At 42.4% G+C, this 12,547-nt stretch overlaps 1 protein-coding gene across 1 annotated transcript in view; it reads right to left on the bottom strand.

The window, feature by feature from the left end:
* Nucleotides 1-12,547, bottom strand: part of TTF2 (transcription termination factor 2) — a 50,303-nt gene that overhangs the window by 21,071 nt on the left and 16,685 nt on the right. The window contains exons 5-12 of the mRNA XM_049879983.1: nucleotides 11,005-12,006; nucleotides 10,572-10,686; nucleotides 10,055-10,219; nucleotides 8,345-8,472; nucleotides 6,937-7,018; nucleotides 4,376-4,483; nucleotides 3,017-3,167; nucleotides 1,091-1,196 (exon numbers count right to left, since the gene is read on the bottom strand). Of these exons, the coding sequence (XP_049735940.1) occupies nucleotides 1,091-1,196; nucleotides 3,017-3,167; nucleotides 4,376-4,483; nucleotides 6,937-7,018; nucleotides 8,345-8,472; nucleotides 10,055-10,219; nucleotides 10,572-10,686; nucleotides 11,005-12,006 (1,857 nt within the window). The remainder of the gene's footprint in view (nucleotides 1-1,090; nucleotides 1,197-3,016; nucleotides 3,168-4,375; nucleotides 4,484-6,936; nucleotides 7,019-8,344; nucleotides 8,473-10,054; nucleotides 10,220-10,571; nucleotides 10,687-11,004; nucleotides 12,007-12,547) is intronic.

Raw genomic sequence — 12,547 nt, forward strand, 5'->3', positions numbered from 1 at the left:
TATGATGTCCCTGATGTCATTCCACAACTTGCCTGGTCTTCGCTGATTAGCATCCAATGCTACTAGCCTACACTACTACTCTACATACTAAATATAAAAAATATCAAAGAGTATATCTCAAATATTCTAAAATAAAAATTTCAACAAGTGAGGTTTTCCCATGTTCATGTGATTATTACCACAACTGCCATGTGGAAATTTCATTTTTCAAAAACAACTAAATATTGTTCCAAATCTCCACCTTTATCACTGAGGAAGTACAGTACAATGTATTACTTAATGTGGCCTTTCTTGCAATGGTCTTGTAACTCCCACCCAGGTGATTGGGTGGGACTGTGCAGATAGGTTAATTGTAGCCCACCAAGGGGATTGATCAGTTTTGGTATCTCATGGTGCTTGAAATAAGCCATCCCAGAGGTGGGAAAGAGGGGAACCCACCAACATCAAGGAAGAACAGCCAGGAGCCAGCACATCTTTTGGACCCAGGATCCCTGTGTTCAGAAGCTCCCGGAAGCAGGCGACCAAGAGAGAGAGCAAGCTATAACCCTGAAGATGGTGAGAAGTAGTGGTAAGAAAGACCCACGATACAGCAAGAAAACTAAGTGCCTCTGGGCACAGGCTGAGGGCCAAGGAGAGGCATGCCTGCGAGCAGTGTTGGGAAAAGGCTGTCCTGATGGAAGAACTGTATCCTTGAGTGTTCCTGAGCCAGAATTCTAACTGTTACTTCCCTAATAAACCCCTTAATTGTGAGTATGGTCTGTGAGTTCTGTGTGGCCACTGCAATGAATTATCAAACCCAGCAGAGAAGTAGAAAGTGCTGTGGGAAGGACAGCTGGTATCAGAATTAGTAAAGATGACAGAGAGAGGAAGCTTGTCTGGCCTCCATCTCATGGGAGTCAGCCTTGCGCTATTGATCCTGGTTCTCCTTCTCCGCTTGTGGGGTTGGTGGAGGTCAGACACTGCCCCCACACTGTTTTTACAGTGAGAGAACAGAGAAGAGACCTATTTATTTCTACAGGTGGAACATTTAGGACATTTCTGACTTCACAGGAAGGCAGTTTTGCTAACTGTGGCAGCCCCCAAGCCTCACCTCCCCACTGAGGCTTGCAGCCGGGACCTCGCCCTCTTGCTTCTTTGTGGGGACCTCCTTAGCCAGAAGGCTATAGGTAGTGATCACGATGTCATATGAGGAGAGGCTGCATAAAGACAACATGAAAAAAATGGTAAAAGATTCCTCCACGGACTCCAATAATGTAGAGTTAACCCTTCTGTATCAAAGCATATGGCTGGAAGGACAGACGGCAGAATTTATTAGCTTACGTCCTTCATCCACACACACAATTTTGGAGAGGCAAATTTTATCCACTTGGCTTCCTTATCTCTCACCTCTGATCATTTTTTTTTCACTATAGCTAGAACAGCCTGTCTTCCCAAGCAAAAGGTCAGCAGCTGGAATCCACCAGCCGCTCCTTGGAAACCCTATGGGACAGTTTTACTCTGTTCTGTATAGGGTTCCTATGAGTCAGAATCAACTCAATGGGAACAGGTTTTGGTTAGCAACTAATAAGCTCCTCTGGGTGGGGGCAAACCAAAAAGTTGGTGGTTCAAATCCATCCAGAGGTGCCCCCGAAGAAGGGCCTGGTTATCTACTTCTGAAAGACCACAGCCATTGAAACCCCTATGGAGCAAGTTCTACTCTGACACGGGGGAGTCGCCGTGAGTCAGGACTGACTTGATCGCAACTGGAAAAAAATATCAACTGATTAATGGTATTCTATCAAGATCTTTTAAAAGACTGGGCTGACTCCATTCATACTAACAAAAGAAACATGTGAAAAGGGGGAGTTCTGCTGCTACTTGTCTGACAACTGGGGTACCTCAGGTCCCCTCAAACCTGCTACTGACAAGCCAATTATGACTCACAGCAACCCTACAGGACAGAGTAGAACTGCCCCACAGTGTTTCCAAGGAGCACCTGGTGGATTTGAACTGCTAACATTTTGGCAGCCGAACTCTGAACCACTATGCCACCAGGGTTTCCAAGGTCTCCTTACATGGCAGCTTTTGTTGGATGTAGTGAAAAAGACACACCAAAAAGACACCATTCTCTCAAGATGTATCTCTTAGTACAGAGTGAAAGCTGTTTGGTCTTGAGAACGAAAATCTGCCTCTGGTCTTCACAAATACTGCTGTGGTTATTAGCAGTCATGTTGGCCCCCCAACTCACGGTGACCCCATACACAACAGGATTGGACTGTTGTGATCCATAGGACTTTCACTGGCTAATTTTTCAGAAGTTGATCACTAGGCCCTTCTTCCTAGTTTGTCTTAATCTAGAAGCTCTGTTGAAACCTGTTCAGCACCATAGCAACACACAAGCCTCCACTAACGGATGGGTGGTGGCTGCATTCGAGATGCATTAGCTGGGAATGGAACCCGGCTCTCCTGCATGGGAGGGGAGAATTCTACCACTGAACCACCGTCCCCTACAAATATCACTGAAACCGAAACCCACTGCCATCACAGCAACCCTACAGGACAGAGTAGAACTGCCCCATAGGATTTCCAAGGCTGTAATCTTTATGGAAGCAGGCTGTCACACCTTTCTCCCATGGAACCGCTGGTGGGTTTGAACCAACAAACTTTTGGTTAGCAGCTGAGCACTTAACTCCTGTGCCACCTGTGCTCCTTACAAATACCATTAAACCCATGGCCATCAAGTCAATTCTGACTCATAGTAACCCTACAGGATATAGCAGAACTGCCCCATAGGGTTTCCAAGGAGCAGCTGGCAGATTCAAACTGCCGACCTTTTGGTTAGCAGCCAAGCTTTTAACCACTGTGCCACCAGGGCTCCAAATACCATTAAAATTAGCCCTGATTAAATAAATTCTCAGGGAGAGTGGATAGGTTCTAGGTGGTGTTCTTTCCTACCTGTCTCTACCAGTGAACGTCAATATGGTTCCTTAAGCCAAGATGCCGAGCACCTCAAAGACCGCGGTATTTCTACACTTACACTTTTGCACGTTGATCCCGGTTTGGCCCATGATAGAGATAGACTCTCAGTTTGTTGAGGCTCACACATTTCTCTACCTCATTTTTCCAATGATGGATCAAGGAAGCAGGACAGATAATTAGTGTTCCTTGGGAAGTAAAGTTAGAGGACTCTTGAGAGGGGAAAAAAAAAAAACAATCAACACCTACTTACATTCATTAACTTTAACTTTTTAAAGGCATTACCTGACTACATTATTCTTTCAATGAACATTTTTAACAACTGTTGCTCTTCCAACCGGAAGACATGGTCTTTTAAACCAAAACACTTAATTCTTTATTTTCTCCCATAAGAGTGTCAGACAAAGGGACAGCAGGCTACCGAGGGAGAGGACAGTGTCTTACACACGGCCTCAGTCTAAAAGGGCACTGCACTTTCACTGAGTGGCCAGTAGACAGAGGCTGGATCATTTCCTAGCGACACTTCCAGAGTTGATTCAGGCTAGCATGACTAATTTTTCTGAAAATTATAACAATGTACATCCACACTAGAATATAAGTACAAAAACCCTTTTATAAAGTAAACAAACATTATTTTGGAAACAGTGATCGCTAGAGTACCATTGTGCCTCCACTAAAACAGCTGAGAACCGATGGCAATATCTTCTGATATGTGTGTGTGTGTATGTGTGTGCGTGCGTACACATGCCTCTATTCAGCACAAGGACATAGGATCCAGCTGCAGCAGGGTTCATTAAAGGCCCTGAGAGTAGACAGCCACAGAGTTTTTTAGTTATCTAACCAAGTGAGATTGTATTTGTGTACACTGCAATTTATAAGTGCTGTGTCTATACCTAACACATCAGATCTTTACAAAATCTTTGTAAGATACTTAAATACAGTTATTAAATTTTAAAAGCATAGGTTGCAATAAGATAGAAATTATCTATAATCTTCCTGGTAATTTTCTTTCATGGCTGATGTGGAAAACAGCTCACTCTATGGTGGCTAAAAGCTGAACTTGTGATCTTCCTTAAAAATAATACTTTAATTTGGATCTACTCTGTAGTTATATCCTCAACATTAACAAAAATAATCATTACTGTGCTTAAACTAAGGCTCCCAGAGTTTTAGCTTTCTTCATAAATATTTTTCCAATCTCAGGTCATGTTAAGTTTATGTTACAAGAGAAAAAAACTTATCACTTACGATTAGCACACACAGCATCAGAAATGATACCACAGGAAAGTAGTCTAACACTGGTTTTCCAGTAGATTAATTAAATACAACCAAAAATATCCTCTAGTTTAACAAACAGCTCTCTTGGCTGCCTTAAATGGTTTAGGAAATGGCAGGCTATGAAGGCGCTTTTGTATACCACCTTTAGATGTAATTGAGTTTTTGTCCTTCTCTTTGTTTTTCTGTTGGTTCTTCTGGGTCAGGATAAGTGCAATCATTGTCAGGGTTTTTCCTAAGCCCATATCATCCGCTGGCGGGGGGAAAAGAGGAGAGTTAATTATTTAGGGCAAAAAAAAAAAAAATCAACTCAGCTTTAAGAGACAAAAACCACTGGTAAAGACATTGATCCTTCGTTCTCTTCGCTGTCAGTGCCATTCCAGTTACTATCCTTCGCCTAAACTAATGAATCTTTCATCTTCCTTATTAAAATAAACCCTAGCTGTTCGTGTTAATTTTGAGATCCAGGTCAAAGGCATTTACAACTCTTGTAAAATTTAAAGCATACTATTTGGATCTTTTTTTTATTTGGATCTTACTCTAGTCTCCATGTTATGTTGTTACCTATTTAATGTATTCATTTATACCTATCTCAGTTTGACGACGTTGCCTAGTCTTTTTATCTGTTATCCCCAAAAGCAAAAATGTCCAGCAGATATATCCTACTACCTACTTTACTAGTGCTACCACATTTCTGGAGGTGGAGAAACTCAAAACAGTCCTCCATTTCCTTAACAGTCAAAAACATTCCTTGCACCAATTCACAAGGAAGGGCACAGATGAACAAGGGTACTGTCATTGTGCTAGCTGCTCAGCTTATCTCATTTTGTATTCAAACCCTATAAAGTACTATTATCCTCTGTCTTAGTCATCTAGTGCTGCTATAACAAAAATACCACAAGTGGATGGCTTTAACAACCAGTAATATACTCTCTCATAGTCTAGGAGGCTAGAAGTCCCAATTCAGGGTGCCAGCTCCAGAGGAAGGCTTTCTCTCTCTGTCCTAATCATCAGTCTCCCCCGCTCCAGGAGGTTCTTAGCACAGGGACCCTGGGTCCAAAGGACATGCTCCACTTCCAGCACTTCTTGGTGGTATGAGGTCCCTCTCTTCTCTGCTCAATTCTTTTGTATCTCAAGAGATTGACTCAAAATATAACCTAATCCTATAGATTGACTCCTGCCTCTTTAACATAACTGTCTCTAATCCTGCCTCATTAACATCCTAGAGGTTAGGATTTACAACACAGGATAATCACACCAGATCACAAAATGGAGGACAACCACACAATACTGGGAATCATGGCCTAGCCAAGTTGACACATAATTTTAGGGGCCACAATTCAATCTATGACATCCTCATTTCAGTAGATTAAGAAACCAAGGCTCAGTCTGGCTACTGTGATCATTTAATCACTCTGACATACCAGAATAAAATGACAGACAATGGGTTCAGGTTCAAATTCTGGCTCTGCCACTGTGCAGAAATGAGTTAACATAGCCGAACTGACTGCTATGCTTTGAAAGGCCTAATATAAGGGTGGCCTTTGGCTGGCATATGGAAACTTGGATTTGGGGAAGGTTCTCACCACTCCAAGAACTGGTCACAAATAGTGACTCACTGTGCCTAAACTGTTTGTACAAACAATATGGTATATGCTGAACATCTGCTTTCCTTCTGGGAGTCTAGAATTTTGGTACATGTCAAACTAAGGCTGTCTACGTGACCAGCTCCCAGTAAAAACTCAGGATGTTGAGTTGCTAACCAGCTTTCCTGACTGGCAACATTTCACATGTGCTGTCACAACTGGTTGCTGAGAAAATTAAGCGTGTCCTGTGTGACTCCAGTGGGAAACAGCCCTGGAAGCTTGCACGTGGTTTTCCCTGAACTGCGTCTGTCTTTTCCCTTTGCTCGTTTCACTTTCTTTCCTTTCATTATAGTAAATCATAGCCATGAATACAACTATATGCTGGGAGTGCTGCTAGTGAATCATCAAACCTGGGACTAATCTTGGGGACCCCCGACATAGCTACTTACTAGCCATAGTAGACATCTGTCACGTTTTCTGGAAGTTAAGCACCTTGGAAATTTTTAGCTTGCTGAGTCCCCAGGGCAAAGCATGGAAAACTTACCTTCTAGCCTCCTCTGCAGCTAAGGCACTGGGAGCATGACCTTGCTCTACAGACCAGCTGTACCGACACTTCAATTCAGATGTAAACAACTAGAAAAGAGGCTCCCTGTGGAATCCTTTCTTCAGTTAGGGATGGGGACAGAAGTTTCTAGCTGTGAGGTGGCAGAGGTTTTCTCTAGAGCTAGGTGGAGCAAAGCAGCAGTGACGGTTTCTACAGCACACTCTATTTCTGACTTGGCTATGGTGACCGCTTCTGGAAGTTAGGTCTCTGGCCTGGCTCTCCACATCTCCTAGAGATTCTATGGGCCACCACAGAATAAACTCCTTCTTTGCTTAATCAGCCAGAGTTAGCTTCTACTGCTTGCAACCAAGACCTCTGACTGATCCTCTGGCTGTGTACTCTTGAACAAGCTGCTTAACCTTTCTATACCTCAATTTCTTCATCCATAAAATGGGGATTAGAATACCCACCCCTTTGGGTTGTTGTGAGAATTAGATAAGACAATATAAGTAAAACGTTTAGCATAATGTTTAAGCATTCAATAAGCGCCGGCTTTTGTTATGACGCCAGACTTACCCAGAATTCCTCCTTGTGGCTTCTGACTTTCCCGCCATAGTAACCAGGCTAATGCCTGCTTCTGGTGCAGAAGCAAAGGAACCTAACAAAGGTAATACCCAAATGTTAAGTATAAATGACCTGATGAGAGGCTACGCTGTATTCTAGCTACATGAACTTTATACTCCACCCTTTTATTTCCTACTCTTTCTTTACAAGTGACCCCCCCCCATGTCCTAGTTGTCATCATATAAGCTGTTCATTTGTCCCTAAAGTTCTTAATCCACCTTCTCTATCTCCATGAGTAACCATACATCCTAATTTATGTTATTGTCCAGCATTATTATTTAGACCACCATCTTTCGCTCTCAAGTGTTCTGGTTTGTCTGCTTAATCAGCCAAAGTTATTTTCTACTGCCTGCAACCAAGATCTCTGACTGGACACCCTGCTTTCACTAGCCATTAAGCTGACTTTTCCTCATTATCTCTAAATTATGAATTTTTCTGTAGTCAACATCCAGTCCACATTGCTAGTCATAAATTTCAGCTGAAGTCCCCCTTTCTAGTCTTTTCTTAACTCTAGTTTACCTTGTACTCTGTGACAAGAAATAATACACACCTTCTCAAAATTCTACATATTTCTTGAGCTATTAAGCTCCTTCACCAACGCCAGGTTCCATAGCAAATGAGTCCACCTAGTCAGTAATGCTGCCTGCCACTCCCCAATTCAGGCGTTGGTGACACAAGATCATCACTTATGTATCAATCTCTGTACCTGCCTTCTCACCACCACTCCTAAATGGAGTGTTTTATTGCTATCTTCTCTGTTGTCTATAGGTCTGCAATTTTTTTAAGGCATAAAGCAAGCAGAGAACAAATACAGACCTTGAGTGACCTTTCCTTTTTCTGAAATCCCTTTTGCACCTTGTATACAGCCTTAGGAAGAAAGGCCTAGTGATCTACTTCCAAAAATAAGCCAATGAGAACCCTATGGATCACAACAGTCTGATCCTGTAGTGTATGGGGTCATTAGGAGTTGGGGCTAACTCGATGGCAACTGACAACATACAGTTTATATTACATTACAACACACATTTTACCTTTATTGTCTTAAAGCCATTTTCTAATTGATTTATGTATATTGCACATACATTTTTGCCTCAGTTGGTTTGTTCAGAGCAGCAATTTCTTTGTATCATTGTGGCACCTACTAAAATTCAATAAATGAATCTTTCACTGCTCTAAGTCGTAACTCTATGGCTTCACATAAAAAAAGAAAGCACTGCAGGGGAACCCACTAAAACTTCGGTCTGTAGAGAAGATCTAACAGAATGGCACTCTGCCGGGCAGTTTCACAGCGGTCTCTTTCTTTGTGGGTGGTGGTCAGCTGCTCTAGGACACTCTGTACTGTGAGTCTCCCCTGGCTCACCTTCAGCCCAGGGGGATCTTCCGCCACCGCTGTCTCACGAGGACACGACGCAAGTGATCGATGCAGCTCATCGATGGCTTCACCTGTGATTTTCCACACTGCATGAAGGCGATCTCGGCTTGTGTGGGCTGCAAACAAATAGGTGTTACCTGAAGGTGTCACAAGTATTAGGTCCTGGCTAGAGCTACAAAAGGGCAATTAATTATTTGCCATATAAAGAACCATGCATCGACCAAAAATCCTTGCTCCCAGATTCACCTAGACTCACGGGCTTCTCCATCCCCTTCTGTTTTTTTGTTTTAAACCATATAAACAACTATTATAATAAAGGACAAAGCAATAGAAAATATAACAAAAAAATAAGATAGCCCCAAATAGTTTTAACAGTTTTTTTCTTCAGCTTTGAATAAGTTTCAGAGAAAAAAAATAGCCCTATCAATATTTTAGGAAGAAAAGATCCCTGGGGCTGGATGCGAAGAAATGCAGCAATAAAAAGGGCAAGCTAGAGGAAATCTGTCGAAGCTCAGGCAGCCAGAGAGAGACAACTCCTAAAGTGCAGGTCGTGAGGTGACTGTACATTGCACTGGGAAATACTACAACGTTTTTAGCCCATTCATTCTATGCAGAGACTTTCTAGAATTAGTAAATACAGGCACCTCAGGTGTCTGCAATTTTAGGGATGAAATGTCCCACACAAAAGGTTTCTAAACAAATAAAAATTAACCATTTAAATGTTAAATTATATTTAAATAAAAAAAAAAAAACATTTTGATGGAATTCTTTCTGAAACAATTTCTGACACCACTTATTTCTTACCTTCATAATCTGATATGATTTTTTTTTTTCAGGTTGGCTCAGTCATCATTGTGATTATTTGATGATGCTGTAATATAGCAATGTTCTCAAAAGGCCCTCTGAGCAGCCAAGACTGTTAGGCAGCTTTAACAAGCATGTTTTCTCTTTTCCCTTTTCGAATGACCTTAGCTTCAACTGGCACTGAGTCTATTTCTTACTCCCTTGTTAAACACTGTTCTTCAACTTTCTTTCCTACCTTCCTGTTCTCACTGTTTTCTGTCTTCACCCCTTTTTCCTTTCTACACCTCTAGCAGTTCTCCACTGGGAGAAAAATGGCCTTACCTTTGATGGTCTCTGCCTGTCAACCTGCGCTCCTATCCTCTCCTCAGGAAACCAGCTGATCGTCTTACACTTTTAAGACCGTATTTTGAATCTTCATTCTGCCATTACTTCTGAATTCAAAGCTCTTCCAGAAGGTTCCAGATAGAACACCTAGCTAAATAGGTGTTACTGCTCCCTGTGGGCCTATCAGTCATAGGTCTTCACTCGTGTCACTCATCTGCTCTGCCTTAACAACACTCACACTCAAGAAGGAATAATACTGTCTCCTGTTCTACCTGCCTTCTAATAATGTGAGCTCAGTTTTCATTCACAAATATTTACTAGACAACTGCTACTTGCCAGACACTAGGCTGGCTGATCAGGACCCCGATGGGCAAGACAGCCAGTTTCTGCAATCACAGAGACATGAACAACACGGTGCAAAGCTCTACTGAGATCAGGATCTTTATTATATGGACAACTTACAACTAAAGAATGACTTCTCCCTCTACCTGGGCACAAAGTCATATACTAGGCAGCATTTAACTCGAAGGTGTTAATTATTCACACCAGGGCCAGGCCCTTGGGACTTACTTCCAAAGTATTGACTGGATCCTCCAGCATTTAGTCCCAGAGAACTGGGAGGCTGAAGATCCTGACCCCGCAGGGGCTTGGGAGGCACCAAGTGGGGAGGGTCAATGGTAGTTTTGGTGCAGCTACCCTGTTGTGGTACTTGAGTGTTTTTCTTCTCGTTAGTTCCTGCAGGAAAAACAAAGGAAGAACAAATGAAAGTTTAGAAAACTAAGTGAAGGAATTGCATGGGTAGAGATGAGGTCAAGAGAGTGTGGGGTCACTTCTCAGTAAGCCTGAGAAGGCTTCCTAGAGAATGCGGGATTGTAACAGATGCTTAAACAATGGGTCAGAAAGGTTGGCCCATATGTATTAGGAGAAGTCATTTTTAGAAATCAAATGGAGTGATTTCCAAGAAAGCTCAGGAGCAGATAATAAAATGGAAAGGTGAAGGGATCCCACATTCTTTATCAAAATAGCTCCCTGCATGTCTCTTTGAAAGTTCGTGCAAATCCCGGGTTCTGGGACACAACCCCTTTACCTTGCTCTGGGGAGAGGGTGAGAGCACTGAGAGCATCCTCCAATGCCTGGATTTGATTAAGCAACCTCTGACCCTTGTCTGGAAGAGCCTGGATGTTCACCGATGCCAGTGTGCTCTGAAAAACAGATCCTGTAAAACTGGCTTCTCTCATCTGAAGTTGTTAGGAGAGGGATAGCCTCAGATTAAAATATCCTAAAATGCTAAAACTCGAAAATGATGGTCTTTTAACCACATATGTGAAAACCACCATTTAAATTAAAAAAAAAAAAACCCAACTGATTTTCTAATTCTGAAAATATAAACATTAAGAAAAGGCAGAAACTAAACATCCATTTATAAAATCCTTAACACATGAACATATTTCATCTTTTGTGGGGTCCCATATCTGCCACAGCAAGCCATGGTCTGCCCTGAAGAACAAAACAACGGTTACCTTCTTTTGCTTCAGTTGAGTTGTGAGATGCACTTGTTGAGCTGCTGAGTCTGAAGGCTCTACCTTCTTGGAAACACCTGAGATTGGAGAGATTTTTTTTTGTTCACTTTGATGAGGTAATTTCAGATTTTCCTTCTTCTGTGAATTCAAAGTCAAGTCAAGCAGGGGGTTCCCTGGCTTAGAAGAAACAAAAACAATATCCTCTTCCTTGCTGTCATTGCCGCTTGTGTCAGTTCTCCGACGCTCACCCAGGGAAAGGCCCGCTGCTGGTGGTGCAAACTGGTCAGCTGGTCCTTGTGCAGAAGGCACATCAGGACACTCCAACTGTGTCTGCAAATTCCCATGGGGTAGCCTCTTCTGGACAGTCTGCGAGCTTGTGTCACCCTCTGCTTTTGTCTCTCCAGCCTCCCAGTTCTTGGGGTGGTCCTTGCTGAGGTGGCCCCCTTTCTGGGGCTTGCTTATTGAATTCTGATGCTGAACATTTAGAGGCAAAAGTCTGGTTTCCTTTCCTCTCAGAGGTTCTGATTGTTTTTGGACATCACCACTCTCTCCATTTGATTTCTCCCGAGAAGATGCAGATGGTTTTCTCAGTTCATTACCAGGGAACTGTTTCGGTTTAATTTCAGAAAGATTTCTTTTGTGTGCCCCTTCAGTCTCCTTGGCTTCACACTGTAACTCTCTTCTCTCACCTGGCTTCTTCTCTTGAACTACAGGTTGTTTATTCTTTACCACCATGTCGGATGAGAGATCTTTCTCCACCCAGCATTTAGATTCAGGCTTCTGTTCCTTCTTTTGATTGAAGAGCTGATCTCCCTTTTCCCCTTGCTTCTTATCAGCCATCTTTTCCTCACCTTCACCTCTGATGAGCTGCTTCCAGACAGACGGTTCTTGATTCTTGTCAAGGACCTTGAATGGGTTTCTCTGCTGGCTGGAAAGATGAAGAAATGGCTCAGAGGCATCCTGAGCCTTATTGGTTACAGAATATTCTTTGGAATTAGGATCCTAAGGGGTAAAGAAAATAATTAATCTTAATATAAAATATTAATGCAACTTTTATATCTAGAAAGCCTTTTTCCAAGGACACGGAAACACAGTAAAAGCAGCCCAATATTTCTGAACATTCCCGGGATAACATCTGCCTCTAGAGAAAACTATGTATCAAACTCTCAAAGTAATAGTTTCTTAACAATACTTTCAGTGCTTACTTCCTTCTCTGTCAATGATCATTGCTCTTGCAGGCCTTAAGGACAAATAGTCACCAAACAAACAAATGAATCGTTAAGATGAAAAGCTTTTAGAGTTATCATTAAAATGTTGGATAGGGATATACTTTCCCTTGTCCTGGTAATTCAGTTTCTCAACCTCAGCACTACTGACATTTTAGGCTGGTTATATAATTCTTTGTTGTGGGGCTGTCCTGTGCATTACGGGATGTTGGCAGCATTCCTGGCACTACCCACTAGATGCCAGGCGCATCCCCTCCCCCCGAGTTGTGACAACCAAAAACATCTTTAGACTTTGCTAGCTGTCCTCTGGAGGGTAG

Source organism: Elephas maximus, chromosome 3, assembly GCF_024166365.1.
Source record: "Elephas maximus indicus isolate mEleMax1 chromosome 3, mEleMax1 primary haplotype, whole genome shotgun sequence".
Taxonomy (NCBI): domain Eukaryota; kingdom Metazoa; phylum Chordata; class Mammalia; order Proboscidea; family Elephantidae; genus Elephas; species Elephas maximus.